The following is a 16699-nucleotide window of genomic DNA, read 5'->3' on the forward strand; positions in this document are numbered from 1 at the left end:
ATGAGACTGAAGATTCTTATAAAACTGGGAAGACTTGTATACATATGAGAAAAAAGAGAAAAGGAAAACCATGTAAATACAAAGAGTAAAATTAAAACGTAAAGAGAAAAACTAAAGATAAAATTAAAACGTAAAGAGAAAAACTAAAGATGCTGAATGAAGGAGCTGAGTCAGATAAGGAATAATAGGAAAATTTAAGACTAAAAACGGTCATTCTGTTTTAAGAGAATACAAGGGAAAAAGTTTTTCCACCTACTTCAACACTTTCATCTACTTCAATTCCACCATCTTTGTCATCATCCATTTGTTTATGAATTGTTTGAAGAGCTTCCAGACTAAATCTATCTTCTTCTGTGAAGCACGGTGGACTCAGTGACATGCAGGGATCTGAAATAGAACAAAGAGCAATTACTAACTTGCCATGCCAAAACAGAGGCTACAGCTAAGGGAATGTAATTTAAAAGAAGACCAACAAATTAAACTTCAGACTAAGTCAACCTAAGAGGCTTTAAAGAGTCTAGCAGAGTATTCTTCACATGAAAAGTATAATATATGAACACAATTGACTGAAAATAAATAATTGAATTTACTTGATATTAGGCAGCTACAACCAGGAGTTACACCAGTACTAACTTCAGGTTGCCTACATTGTTCCATATCCCCAACCATTTTCTTCTTATCCAACCCATTATATTTATTAATTAGTCCCCCAAGAAACAAATGAACTCCCTCCTTAAAAAAAAAGAAATCACAGAATACAAGGTGTAATTTTTATATAATCCAGTTTAATTAAAATGTAAGTCCTAGGAAAATATCACAAATAATACAAGAAAAGGAAATGTAGAATATTCACATGATCCTTAGAAACTTTTTTTTCATTTTTTCTTCTTAAGAGAATCCAAGAGTCCACTCATGGTATTTTTAAATATATATCTTCTTAAATTCAACAAGGAAAATCCAACAGAAAAAGACTGAATTGTTAAAAATTTTGTTCCTCATGTTTTCCTTAATATACATTTATTGGTTAAACCTGTTCCTATGGAAAATGTGTAAATCCTCACATTCAGGTTGTTAAAAACTAACAATTTAGAGAGTATGTAGGGTTATTAATGACTTAAAAAATCAGCTTAATAAAAATTACCTCCTATTGATTTAAACAGTAAACAGCCTATGTACCAAAATGGAAAAGTACTGCCAAACTTCACTCATCCAATCTGGCTGATGGTAGATTGACAAATTCCACAAACGTACTTCCACTATTCAACCAGGTCACTAAAATAATATCCTTTCAAAATGTCATCAGATTGACATGTATTTCTAGAAATAGTATGGGCTTAAAATTTAAAGTGGTTATTAGCATGATAGAAGGGTTAGCCAAAATTTGATTATCTCCTCAACAGTAGTTAAAAATCAGTTTATCATTCTGGCCCTGTTATGAATTAACTGATGTGGACAAATCACTTGTCCTTGTATCTTAGTTACCTGACCTCTAAAATAAAGTGAGTAGACTAGATGCTTACTAAGCTCTACTGCAACTACAACGGCTTAAGAATATCTAATTCTGTGCTTAGGAAAAAAAATTGCAAGAAAAACCAGTGCTGGAGACCATAAATACTAATAACTTTTTTTCTAAAGAACAATGCAAACCTGTATTACCTACATGTTCCAGTTATAACCCATTTTGGTGATTTAACATTTTTAATAGTTTTAATTCAAAATCTAATTTTAATTTCTTTAGTCTTGGAAGGCAAGAAAACAGAAAAGGAAATTCTAAAAAAACGCAAAATGCAATTATAAGTTATGTGACCTATACCTGTATATATAAATATTTACAACTCTGATCAAGATTTGCTAAAATCTAAGAAGTTATATGCATAATGGTCAATTATCATCCATAATCCACAAAACCACTAGAACCTTGATATGCCTGTGATTTCGAATTCATTTGTAATTATTCTGAATGGATGTAAAGTAAAAGATAAACTCTCAGGTATCATAACATATGGTATAAAGAAGATGTGTACACAATGTGCTATACCCTCCAGCAGATTTTTTTACACATTTTTTTACACATATTTTACAGATATTTTACACATTTTTTTACACATATTTTATTTTGCTAATAAACATATGAAGTGAAAGTGTTATTGCAACTAGTATATAAGGAAAGGGCCAGCATCACTCACTCTAATTAAATAGGCTTTGTTGTCAAACTCTCTAAGAGAAGTCAACAGTGAGGGCTGAAGAAACTTTATAAAGCTTCAAGAGAAAGTTAGGAAGAACATATGACCTGAAAAAAATTCCTATAAAAATGAAATTCGTAATTTTTTACTTAACTTATTTAATAAACAAGTTATTTAATAAAACACTATCTTTCAAGGTCTACTTCAGGATGTAACTTGTCCATGAAGTATTTCAGAAATACTATCTCCTGGTAATTATTTCCTTCTCTGAACACCACTCCATCCATTCAACAAAAATCTACTGAGCACCTCCCATGTGTCAGGCATTAGAAATACCATAGTGAACAGAAGAGATAAAAATTCTTCATAAAACTTACATTCTAGTTGAGGAGGTGAGCATAGCAAAATAAATAAGTAAAAGGCATAGCATGTTAGTAGGGGTAAGTATTAAGGAGAAAAAGAGTAAAGAGCAGACAAGAAACGCCAACAGATTTGAAATTTTGGATTATATCTTTATTCTCAAATCATTCTACCTAAATCCTCACTTAATGATGTACTTTACTAGTCTCCAATTGCTTTATGTGTCATTTTGTTCATACAACTAAGCTTATGAACAGGGCAGAAACCATGTTCTGCCGTTTCTCACATGTTCACATAATACTCAGGACTTAGCTGGGTACATTTTGTGCCCCCTGATAAATTCTGTTACTTCAGACATTAAATCACAAAGTTCTAGGCTTCTATACTGTACAAATCAGTGACAGGCATTAGGCATTAAATAGATAACAGTATCCTGTACTCAAAAAAGCTCACAGTCTAGTGAGAAAGAAGGCATGCAGACTACCACAATATATTTGGTTAGCTACCACTGAGAAGATTAATTGTAGAGTGTTATGAGAGCATGGAGGAAGGGCACCTAATCCAGACTACGAAGGAAAAGTCAGAAGTTTTCTAGAGGTAACCCTGGGGAGTTTTAAGTGACCTGTAGTTGACCTTGGGAAGGAGAGAAACGCAAGCCTGGAAAAAAGAAACATCATATGTTCAGTGGCATGAAAAGAACATGGAATATTCAGATAAATGCAACTGTTTATATGTTTGGAGTACAAAGAACATGTGGAAAAAAGACAGGGGATCAGGTAGGTGATGGGTAAGAAGGGGTCAGATATTAAGGAATTTGGAGTTTTATCCTAGAAACTATGAGAAGCCCATAAGGGATTTCAAGGAGAGGACTAATACAATCAGATTCATTATAAAAGGACCGTTCTGGTGACAGTGGAAAATAGATAGGATCGAGGCAAGACTGGGAGGCACAGCAGTCAGGAAATGCTACTGTGATCCTGGCTGCACTCAACATTTCATGTCTCCAAGGAATGGAGGAGGCAAATTGGAGCAGCAGAAGGAAAGGAAAGACAGGAATTGAGGATATGGCAAGAGTGATCCATTTCTCCACATAAAATTTTATTTACTTTTGGTAAAATGACTTAAGGCCTAAAATCTAACTTAGAATAGCTGTGAATTCTGAACTCTATTACCTATTATAAAGTCCTTTTCATTTCTTTCTCATTTGTTTCCCTTCTAGGTTAATTCAGCACAAGTGATCATTTTAATTCAAATTAAGCTGACCTAAATTTCTCTTAAAATACATAAACTCTTATAAAAGATCCATGCATATAATGAATCAGGTATAATGGTTTCAAAGACAACTGCTAAAATACCAAAATCTTTCTCCTCTGCCAACATCTCATAGACATCTACCTTAACTACCCAAAATGCACCAGTGTACATCATGTACTCCATAGCCAGCAGATGTTTCTCATCAAAACAGAAATTCACTCGTTCATTTAAACATGCTACAGAGTGCCTGTAATGTGCCAGGCCCTGTGCTTGGTACTAGGCACCCTATGTGACCAACTAAGACAAATTTCCTCCCCTGAGTGCCCTTACCTTGTATTAAATGCAACATGATATATCTTTTTAGCATTATAAACTGAGAATTCCTTTTTTCTCTGGATCAAGACCAGCACTTTCCACTAAGGAAAAAGGAATCAGCTGAACAGAATAAATCTTAACCAAAGTCCGCAATCAACACTATTGTTAAATTCCACCTTTTCTTCCTCCACTCAAAGCCAAACAAATGCTCAGTCTGATTCCACAGAAATAAAGTTAAATGAATTAAAATGATTTCACTGAAGAAAAAACATTTACTACATTCTAGAAACCAATGCTATTTTATGTACATAATTTAATCCCTACAACGCTGTGTGGGGCATGTATTATCTCTATTTTTCAGATGAAAAAATGAAACTCGTGAGTAACTTGCTTAAGATCAGACTCCTAGAAACGACAAGAGCTGGGATTCAAACCTAGTCTTCAAGACTCCAATCCATGTTCAAGTGTCAGTATGATGAACATAAATGGGTCAGCGTCACCACTGTCAGAGAAGAATAAAGTATTGCTATTGTAGATACTGCTAGGACCTGGATGAGTTGCTGAGAGCACCAAGAAGCATCAATGTGTCCCACAGAAGGGGATCCTAGAAGTTCATAAATGATATTCATAATCTAAAATACATACTTATACTTCCTACATTACTTTTCCTTTTGACAATAATGTATCTTCACTTCATTTCACACTCCCCTTGAAGAAATCTTATTAATAAGCATATGATTACCACAGTGACTGACATACTTGTTGAATAGTTTAAATATATATAAATACTAGAAACCAAATAAATGAACTTCTGAATACAAGTTATTTATCTAGCAAATAAATAAATGCCAGACTCCAGGTTGGAAACCAGGTATATAAAACCTAAAAACAAATAAAGTTAAATATGGCCGGTGCAATAACAGACATGTAATAAAAATAAAATGGTGACAAAACTAGGGAGTAGTCCTGTCTACAGGCACAGCAAGAAAAGATTCAAGGAGGAAGTGATCTTTACATTGATTCATGAAAGATGAGCAAGTGTGCTCTAGGAAGACATATAGAACAAAAGCTGCTAATAGTTATTACACAACAAAAGAATAATGACAACTATTATGCAGTGTCTATTATATAAATATATATAAATTAAAGATCATACATTTCACTTTGCCCATAAAGTAGGCACTATTATTCCCATTTAATTAGATAATTAAGAGAAAAGACTGACAACGTCAGTGAGGGCCACATTATGGAGGGATCTACAGACTATTCTAAAGTGACAGAAAAGGAGAAAAATATTAACAAATTACTCACTGAAAGCTCCTACTTGCAGTTTGCAGAGTTTTCTCCCCAGTACACTCCTGGTTGGGCAACTCCTTTCATTCCAACTCAAATGTTTCCCCTCAAAGGCTGTCTCATTTCCCTATCTAAGATAGTCTTCTCCTTTACTCTCTCTCTGCTTGCTTTATTTTTCTTCACGGTACTTTATCACAATGCACTAGATTATGTGGGGTTTTTATTTGCTTACTGTCCAATTTCCCCACTATAACGCAATCATGAGATCACAGGCATTGTTTTGATCATTGCTCTTCCTCCACAGCCTAGAACAGTGTTTGGCATATAGTAGGTGTTCAAAAAAATATTTGTTTACTGATTTACTTACCTAATTAGTTTTTCAATATATATGTTTGGAAGAGAAAATTTTTTCAAGAAGTTACCTGGCTGATTAGAAAACTAAGACGGAGAAAATGACAACTCCTCACTTCTTTATGGCACTGATCTAAGTAGTTAATAGAACTCTAATAACATTACTCCTCTGATCAAAACTATTCAGTGGGCCCCCAGAGCCTAAAGTATAAAGTCTATTTATTCATTGTCAAATATTGCTGTTTAAATATTTACTGAACAAAATATACAACATATTATGCAAAAATAATCAAGGGAAACTCTAAAATATTTAAGATGGTCTTCCTCAAGGTTCTTATACTCTAGCAGTAAAGATAAAACTTCATGAGGGCAAAGACCATACCTGTTTTAATGATTACTATATATTATTACTATTATTATATGTATATTATTACTATATATTACTACACCTAATAAATAATTATGCTTGACTTTTACATGCAAACAATTGCATTTTGGGTAGCATTAAGAAAGACAAATTAGATTTTAATAAGTGGGGTTAGAAGAAGGTAAAACAAGAACAAATTCAACCAGGACATAAAATGAGTCTGGGACCTACAAAGAGTAGTTCAGCCAGCAGACTAGTTCTCAATTTAGAGAGCTATTTAGTGCTCCTCCCACTGCTGCTACCGGCATTCAGTAAGGAGGGGCAGACAAAGGATGTTAAGTAACTACAATGCACAGGCCAGTCCCACACAACAAAGAATTGTCCTCCCTGTGCCAACAGTACTCCCCAAAAGGAGGACGAAAACACTAGCAAGTGATGGGTAAAGGAGCAGTAGGATGTGAATCTGGAAACATAGCCTAGGGCTATCAGTCAGTGAAGGACAATGAACCTCAGAAAGAGGAGTTTAAAAGAAGCCACTGATGATTTTTAAGTAGGATTGTGACATGATGAGAAATGTAATAGAGAGAAATTACAACTTAGATTTTGTGTAGTACTTGCAAATTCAAAAAATGCTTTCGTATATAGTCAGTTTTATTTTAATCAAAAGAAGAAACTATAGCCTTAGATTACATGCTTGTTACCAACAAATGCCTATGTCAACAGTCCAGGCAGGAAGTAACAATATAAACTACAATCATGGCAGTGAGGACAGAAAGAAAACGTCATACTTAAGTGACAACTGAATGTAGTGAGAGAAAGGAGACAAATATGACTGACATTTCAGGCCTAGAAGTCTAGGTAAAACAAAGGTACACTTCTCTTCTATGTGACTGAGCCAGACCAAAAACCAGTGCTACAAAATGTGTCAAATGTGATTCCATTAAGCCTTCACTAGAGGAATACATATGTATGCCATATTCTATATTTTGTCATTCCAGTCAGTTGATATATGTAAGGAACACAGCTCAGAAACCTCAGAAAATAAGAGCTTAAGAAATAAATGAAGCTGAAAAAGTAAATCCAGTCTTTAGAGTAGTTTCCCTCCGACAATACCTTTAAGGTCAGCAAATTTCAAGCAGAACATAACAACTAAGAAGGGGGAGCCAGCCAACTCTTAATCACAAACCAAACTGTAGCCCATTAACAATGCGCAACATCATATACTGCCAAGACCCTGGCTTACCACACTGGCAACTATTTGTGAGTCTCATGATTAGGATTTTCTTAATTACCACTACTGAGAGAAATTTTTTAAATAAATATTGTTTGTATTTAGTACTTCCATTAATAGTTTAAGCATTTATCAAATCAAATACTTCAATCTGAATATTTTGAGAGTAAATTTTCTCTAAAATATTCAGAGATAATTCTTTGGTGTCATTTTTCAATAAACCAACTATCTAATTCAAACTCAAAAAAGAAGTGAATAATGTCTTCTTTCTCTTCTGATAGCCTCGTTAGGGCAGAGTCTTTTTTATTCCCCTTATACTCCCAGTGTGTAGCACACCACCAACACTTAGCATATAGTAGCCTTAAAGGATATTTCTCAAAAAATCTAATAAGTAAATAATAAAAGCTGCTGCATACATTTTCAGAGAGAAGTGAGTTTCAACCAATTACCTACTATATTATCTGGTATACAGTAGCTATTCAAAATACACTAACATTTACTAAGAGCACATTACGTGAGCCTGGCCCAGTGGTGTAGTGTTAAGTTTACGCACTCCACTTCAGTGGCCCAGGGTTCGCAGGTTCAGATGCAGGGCACAGACTCAGCACCACTTGTCAAGCCACGTCCTGACAGCATACCATATAAAACAGACGAAGACTGGTAACAGATGCTAGCTCAGGGCCGATCTTCCTCACAAAAGAGCGTATTACATACCAAAACAACAAATGAGAAAGTTGTAATTGGTATACACAATGCTATACCAGGATGCTATAAAATGCTTAGAATCTCTAATATTTACTAGGACTTTTGAAAAGTTCAACAGTTAAAGGAGACAGACCTTATCAATAGGGGGGCTGAGAAACCACTGCAGATGTATCTAATCACGGCTTCGGTGCTATATTGAACAGAAAATAAAGGGCCTTTTCTTTGAAACCGCTTCTGACCGATGACTGCATCCTGGAGCTCTGAATCTCTAATCATTGACTTTGTATAAAAAGTGTCTATTAACTAGTCTGGACCTTTGTAAAAAGAAAGAAGTTTGCCCTGATCGTTGGCTAAAAATTTCCCAGAAAAACTGCTAAGTTCAACTATACTTTCCAAGTGGTTTAAATAGACTATGTCATACAAATTCAGTTACTTAGATCCCTTCCCACTTTCCAGGGACATTTTTCAATTTGCTATCTTCCGATTATTTCACTGCCACTTATTCCCCCACCCACACAAAGCATCTTGTCTTTGCCATCTCAAAAATTTCCTGCTAATCTTGTCAAAAAGCCCTTCTAAAGGTAGGAGACAGAAGGTAATACCTCTGCCTCAAAGCTATCTTAACATGCAATTTATTTACCAACAAACTCCCCTATCCAAAAAATATCTACACATACATTCATGGTTAACCAATATGGTCCTTCAATGTATGTCAATAAATGACGAGGAGGAGTATTTATGCAGCTGTATTTCTCTCTATATTCACTGACAGTTACCTAATTTTTTCCATTTTGTTTTATACTATAAACTCCTAGAAAGCAATAATATATCTGTCTATAACCTTGTTGCATCTGTCCTATATGGGAAAATACTGTTGACTAGGTGCAAAAAAAGAAAAAAGAAAAAGGTCTATGGATACACTTATTGACTCCTGATATCCCAGGATGCTATAAAAATCAACGAAAAATATTTTAAACAAAAGAGAAGGATTTGGGTGCATACAAATACACAGAATCACAGAAGCAATCCCAACTTATCTCCAAAGATCTTATTGACATATACAACCAAAAGCAACATAACCAAAATTGGGAATCAGGATTTCAAGGTCAGCCTCTTTCGAGACAGTATCTCATGCCACTAACATTTTGATTAACAACATTATGTGCACAAAGCAGTACAATAGCTTTGCTTATTTTTATTTATTCTATGTTGTTTTGGAGGGAAGAATATAATTCAAAGTTACAACCAGAACATTCTGAATGCACTTAATATCAGTGAATTGTGCACTTAAAAATGGTTAAAATTGTAAATTTTATATTATGTATATCTTACTTCAATAAAAACATTTTCTAAAAAAAGGTACAACCAAAACACAAGCTATAGCAAACATCACTAATACTATCCTACCCACATCAACACTTGGGAAATGAAGAGAAAGTTGCAGTTACCGCCAGGCATTGATCCAAGAGCATGACCCTGTTTCACACCTCTCTCAGTGCAAGAACTTAAGAACAATCATGTAAAATAAAATTAGTATCCCAATTTTACAGATCGGAAAGGTTGAGTAGTCTAGAGGGGGAAAAAAGAACTTTCAATTCATTCTCATCCTGCCATTTATTGTATAACCTCAGGAAAGTTTTATTTAACTCCTTGCCTTAACTTCCTCATCTGTAGAATGGGAATAAAAGCAACCTTGCAAGGTTGTTGTTAGAATTAAATGAGATATCTATATATAAAACATCTAACACAGTATGTGGCACATATTTAGAACTCAAGAAACAACACTCAACAGATACCTATTACTATTATCCAGAAAGGTAAGGTGCCCATAGGAATGAGCTGGGCACAGTAGGAATTCAATGCTAAGTCTCCTGCAATCTAAATCATCTTCCTATTATATTACCACTACCTTAACAGATATGAAAAATATCACTTTTTTAATTTAACTTATCTCTAAATATCTTTTGGCTGACTCCAAAGCCAAATACACCCTAAAATACAAAAAGAAAAGGCAAAGAGGGAATAGAGCAATTATTGGGTAAGTATTATATACCAGGGTGCTTTACTTGGTTATCTAATTCAACTTCTCCCAACCTGCCATGTTGGGATCATGCTGCTGCTTCTCATGATGAATAAAACAAGATTCTCACAGGTAAAGTAATTTAGGTCAAACAGCCCAAGGTCAAATAGCTGCTTAATCACTTTGCTGAAATTCAACCCAGGTCTGTCCAAATCCAAAGAACTTTATTTTTCCCTATGTCCCACAAACTGTCAAAACAAAAAGACTTCCTAGTTTTAAAAATACCCAAAAAGAATATTCTGAAGACAAATTCCAAAACAGGAACTCTAAAAGCAGGTTTATTAAAAGCAGTACTTACTACAAGTATATAATCTCCAAAAATTACTATTTTGAAAAAGAAAATGTTCATGTAGCTATAAGTTTTGCTGTGTCCTTATTGAATTTTTCTGTTTGTTCAAACAATTATTTTAGAAAGTTCTTAACATTTCTAAGTGGAGACAAATTCACATTTCCAACTGGGAAGCAGAGTCCATTGTCCCATCTTTGGTCTCAGCAACAAAAACGGGTAATTCCCCTTCCATGTACTGTTCCATAGTAACAGAAGAAAGATTCACAAAACTATACTTCACTCAACGGAAAAGGGGAGAGTCAGGCATATGTGCAATGTGATGGTGGCCACAGGAGAGAAATGAGGCTAAAACCAGAGACTTGATGTTCAAAATAGTTATAAATCAATATTTCTAAGTTGGGAACTGCCTATACAATGCAGAAAGAAAGAGCCAATCAATTCTTTTTCATATAGAAATAACCTTCAAAAACAGATAGCCAGTGATCTGGTCTGGTCTGGTTTGGTGGGGGAGAAGTCTCATAAAACCCTTCACATTAAAGGTTTGCCAATTAAGCTTCCAACACACAGGGCTCTAAAGCAATGTAAAGTTACAAAGTTTACCAAAATCCTTATTGATAAGTAAAACAGCAGAAAATATTATAATGGTGTCTCTGAATTTATATCTCCCTAGAATTTTCTTAAATATTCTCTTTAAGACATCCAAAAGCAGCAGACAGAAACTGAAGATGTCAGCACTCATTAGCAGCCTGCAAAGGGCCTTCACGCAAAAAGCAAAATCAGGCAAAGCATCTGTTTAATAGTTTGTGAGAGACCTGACACCTAACTCTGATGATCAGTAACTTTATTCCCCAATAGAGTCTTTTCTATCCATTCTTTTCACATGATTTTTCACACCATATAATTCTAACATCTATTTCTGCTTTAAAATATGTGAGAAGTGGTGAAAGGAGTTCCAAGTTACAGAGAGTTACTGGAGATTCTGTAGCAAACACTGTTCCTAACAGTAACTACAATACTCCCTAGAGTCACCACTTGTCTTTGAAAGCACTTACTCCAACTCTTCAGTTGTACTGATTTGTTGTCATCAACTTTTAGGGGTTCTCTCTCTCTAAACACCTGATTTGATTGAAGATAACACTAAAAGTAATGAAATGCTTTAATGTATATATTGAAATACATGCACACAAATTAATACTGCCGCTCCCCTTCAAAGAATTCTCACTAGGAACGTAGATACACTTACTCCAACAACTCCGCCACTGTCCAAAACTCATGGCACTCATGACTTAATCAAAAGAACTACCCCACAGCATGTGCAATGTTTCATGCATGTTCTCAAAAATAGTATAATTTCTTCCACTTAGGGTAGATTTAAACACTGGAAACTGCTCAGGCAATCAATCGGCAGAATATCACTTCTAGTCCAAATGAGGTATCAGGTTCTAGTAAAGAAAAAGATTTTCCCATGCGGCCCATAAATATAAAATAAATTCCAATTCATTAACCCTCAAATTTAGTTGTTTTTTTTTTTTTGGAATATGCCAGTAATACCTTAAATTATTTTAAATCTTTGTGAGCTAAAAAATAACTGCGTGATAATGTAACTTCCTGGAGGAAGAGTATCAGAGACATAAAACTGGCCTAAAAATATATAGTCAACCAAACCAGTTATTTAGCGGTTCAATACAAAGATAATATAAATTTTCATTAAGATACAGTAATCTCTTTTATTTCATAAGTTTCCCAAAATATCATTTCTCACTTAGAACTAAAAACAATGTAAATTATTGATTTAACTATGTGTTTTGTTCAGAGCTACATTCGCATCACTGAGACCACCACCCAAAACACAGCAAGACTCACTAAGTATTTACTGAATGAGCGAATCAATACAGAAATGTAATGAGTGGTCACGAATCAAGCTGATTTATTTGCTTACCTTATTTTCTAGAAAATTAGCATAGAATTAGAAAATTATGTTTAGAAAATTTTCCCTTTTTATATGGAACAATAAACAAAATATAACCAAACTATCAAATGTGATAATGTACCAAGCACTTCAGCTGACAGTAACTGCATTCTTACAATTGCTCAAGGCCAAAAACTCTTAAGGTCATTCTTGACTACTCCTCTCCCACACATCCCATCCAACCTGAGGAAATCTGTTGACTCTATCTTTGAAACATTATCTGGACGCTGCCCTATTCAGTTACCATCATCTCTTGCATAGATTACTGTCCTTCACCCTTAATATCTTCTCTCCCCTCCTTTCATAGCTAAATCCATGGCCACTCATAATCACTCCTCTGCACACACCCCCAACTCCCTTGCCTTTCTCTCATCTCATTACACTGGGTCAGCAAAGCCATAATCCTGATAAAAATCTAATTCTCCACCTACTCTGCACCTACACCAATGCATCTAAATATTGCTGATTATAATGCCCTAAATCCATAACCACAGACCTCAACAGCACCCTTAATGTGGCCAGGAAACAATACTGTAGCTCCCTGGTCCATTCACTCTCCCACTCTATTTCCTATCTTCTTGATCCTCAACCCTCAAGTTGTCCCCATCCTTATTCACGGCAATGATTTTGCTTCCTATATTTCACAGAAAGAAAAAAAAAATTAAATGAAACAATCACAAGAGAACTTCCATAAACTTTCACAGCGAACCCATCGAACTACCTCCCAGTGCCTATACTTCACACTGTTTCTCTGGCCCACTGGCACAGATGAATTATCCAAGTTTCTATACAATGCCAACCCTTATACTCGTGAACTAAATCTCATCCCATTGAGTCCCTCAAGAGCACTACTCCAGGAATTCATTCTTTCCATTTTGCTCTCAAAGGATTTTCTGCCATCAGAATATAACATGCTTTTTCCCTCTTGTCCTTTAAAAAAAAAAGGCAAAACACTCTCAACCTCACTCTACTAACCACCCCATTTCTTTGCTCCCCCACTTGGAGAAAACCTTCTTGAAAGCATTGCTAACTTACCAGCTCCAATTTCTTTCCTCCCCTTCTCTCTTAAAATATAGTCCAATCAGGCTTATGCTCTCACCACTCCACCAAAACTGCCCTGGTCAAAATCACCAGTAATCTCCACATTACTAAATCCAATGGTCAGTTCTCATTTCTCATGTTGCTTGGCCTATCAACAAGCATCTGCCACATTTGATCATTCTCTTCTTCATTCAGATTCCAGGACAACACAATATTTTTGTTCTCCTCCTCACCAACTGCTCCTTCTCAGTCTCCTCTCTCAAAGGGTGTGAGAAAACTTTTGGGGATGATGTCTATGTTCATTACTGTGAATGTGGTGATGGTTTCATGGGTATACACACAGTAACACATCAAATTGTACACTTTAAATAGGAACCATTTATTAAGTCAATTATACCTAAAAAAATGTTTCAAAAGAACCTGTCAGCCTTCACATACCATTCCTAGTCTCTAACATTGTTCAAAGATCATAAAAACAGGATTATTAAAGTTGTTTTTAGACCCTGGAATAAAAATATCCTGGCTACTGGGAACAGTTAGTTCCTATCTCATTCTATTCTCTCTCAATAACTTGTATCTACCATTTTCAATTATTTTCCTACCAAATGAGAGAATCAAACCCGTGAAGAGTTTGGCTTCCTGTTGTTATCTATTATCATTACAGTATCAGAAATAATCTGCTGCCTTCCTTGTTCTTTCTCCAAATATAACATTCAAAAATGCCTTTTATTATTCTTAGCACTCTTTCTAAGGCTCAGCTAAGTTTGGCCTTTAGTATTATGAAGATGGTTGACAGAAATCTGTGCCACTTTCTTATTTACTATCAGTAATGTGTCCTATTTCCTATCTTTTCGTAATTTTATACCTGTCTCAATTACGATCTACATATATCAGGTATTGTAATAAATTCTATTAAGAAGTAATTAAGTAAAATAGTGCTTGAAGCATAGAGGAAAAAGAAATAAATTCATTAAAATATTGTACAAAAATCAAGCATGTGTGTATGTAAGTGCAAAAGTAAAATTGTTGAGGGGCTGGCCCAGTGGCACACTAGTTAAGTTTGCATGCACCACTTCAGTGTCCTGGGATTTCCAGGTTCGGATCCTAGACATGGACCTAGGCATTGCCTGTCAAGCCATACTGTGGTGGTGTCCCACATACAAAGTAGAGGAAGACTGGCATAGATGTTAGCTCAGGGGCAATCTTCCTCATCAAAAAAAAAAGAAAGAAAGAAAGAAAAAAAATAGAACTGTTGAACTGGCTAGATTTCGTGGAAACTAAATGTTCAAGAAGCGACTCTGATTATGCCACAACTCCAAGCTTTAGCAGAACTCACTAGCAATAAGAGACTCACAGAGACATGGGTGGGACAGTCTTGGATTTGTGTCTAGAATATTCAGACAGCTGCAGAACATGGATTTAAGGACAGCAGACCAGAGGCAGGGAAACAAGTTATTTTATTATCTCAAGCAACAAGATCTAAACTAAAGCTGTGCTAACAAGGTGAGATGGAATGGGGCAGATTACAAAATTAATTTCTAGAACTCTTGTTCATTCCACTATGGTATGCAGCCTCCATTAAACAGAGATGTCATCAATGAGGAAAAGACCTATTAATTAGCAAGCATAAAGATAAATACTATTTTCCTTTGTATTTTGTAATTTTAGAGAAAGATATATAACTAGATATAGAAACTAAATTTCTAATCGATTACATACTAAAAACCAAACTCATATTATTATAAACTTTTTTTTTTCCAGCCCCATTAATAACAGAAGGACTGTTCCTGCAGACAATCCAAGAAAATTCCACCTACCACATGACAAACTAGAACACTGCAACAGCTCCCTTTCAGCTCAGGATATGAGGAAAGGGCAAGATGCAGGGTGGCATCAAATAGTTAGAAATTGACCTAGGAGGATGCGTTGTCAAAAAGACCGACAATTACTGCATTCTTCCTGCCTAAAGAACTCAATCAGAAACTTATAAGAAATGATTTAGAATGATCTAGAATGGAATGAAAGAAGTCATTCATAAAACACTGCTGATCATTTTAAGTAATATTATCTTGGCTTTCTGAAATGTGACTGTGTAGCTCCTATACTGAAAAGTCTCATTTACATTATTACAATAATCCAGGCATAAATTTTTTTTTGTAAAAAAACAGCTTTGTCACTAAAAGACGTGATTTCCATCCTAAATGTGGCTGTACTCTTAACAATTAAAAGCAGAGTTCTTTGTGGATCAGCAACCTGAACATGATCAGAAGTGAGTCAGTCTTCTAAACACAACCATTTCAGCTTTCACTATTTTTGACAGGAAGGGAAAATGAGTGAGAACAACATCTGTATATTGTCTAATTATTAAAAGTTCAAATCCAGTTCTCTCCTCTCCATCTCTTCATCATTGCCATTAATGGCAACCTCATCACTCTTCCTAGAACCCTCCTGTAATGGTCTCCCTATCTCTAGTACCACCACACTACAAATGTATCCCCTTTTAAGGCTACCATATCTTTTTAAAATACGAAGTTGGTCACGTCACCCCTCCTGCTGAAATCCTTCAGGACCTCCCAATCCCCCAAAGGATAAAGCCCAATCTTCACAGCAGGAAATACAAGGATATTCTGATCCCTGAAGAATCACTTCACGAGTGATTCACCCCTTCCAGAAAGCCTTCCTTGTTTCCTATTCTCCACTGTTACAGCATTTTACGCATACCCGTTATAATTACAAGTAACTATCACCAGTTCACACTACCACCAACTTTGGAGTCAGACATGAGGTCAAATCTCAACTCCACTATTTACTAACCATGTAATCTTCAGCAAACCTCTTAACATCTTTGGTTCTTAGTTTCCTCAGCTGGAAAATTAGCATAAAATACTCACCCTCATGAGATGAAAATTATTACAAATTTGAATAGCAATGAAGAAATAGAAATAAAAAATACATAGTTCTGGAAAACCTGTAGAACTGTAGCGCAGCTAACAATACCCACAAAAATTAAAAAGAAACTAACATTTACTATACAAGGAAACTAAACCTTCTCTATGGCAGGTACAAGTTCTATCTTTGTGATAAGGAGATTTAATATTTTTATTTAAAGAAAATATCCTGTTTTTCAGAGAAAAAGTCACAAGCTTATATTAGAGCTAAGCTAACATTAAATTTGACCTTCAGATTCAAGTCACCAAAATTATAATAAATTTTATATAAATGCTTATTGAATCCTCATAGAAATTAGTATTTAAACAAAAA

At 35.0% G+C, this 16699-nt stretch overlaps 1 protein-coding gene across 8 annotated transcripts in view; it reads right to left on the reverse strand.

Moving 5' to 3' along the window:
* STIM2 (stromal interaction molecule 2) overlaps window positions 1-16699 on the reverse strand; it is a 170501-nt gene that overhangs the window by 103585 nt on the left and 50217 nt on the right. For all 8 annotated transcript variants that reach the window (XM_070262518.1, XM_070262521.1, XM_070262519.1 and 5 more), the window contains exon 2: window positions 257-387. In XM_070262518.1, coding sequence (XP_070118619.1) covers window positions 257-379 — 123 coding nt within the window. In that variant the 5' untranslated portion in view covers window positions 380-387. The remainder of the gene's footprint in view (window positions 1-256; window positions 388-16699) is intronic.

This window comes from Equus caballus, chromosome 3 (assembly GCF_041296265.1).
Source record: "Equus caballus isolate H_3958 breed thoroughbred chromosome 3, TB-T2T, whole genome shotgun sequence".
Lineage (NCBI taxonomy): Eukaryota > Metazoa > Chordata > Mammalia > Perissodactyla > Equidae > Equus > Equus caballus.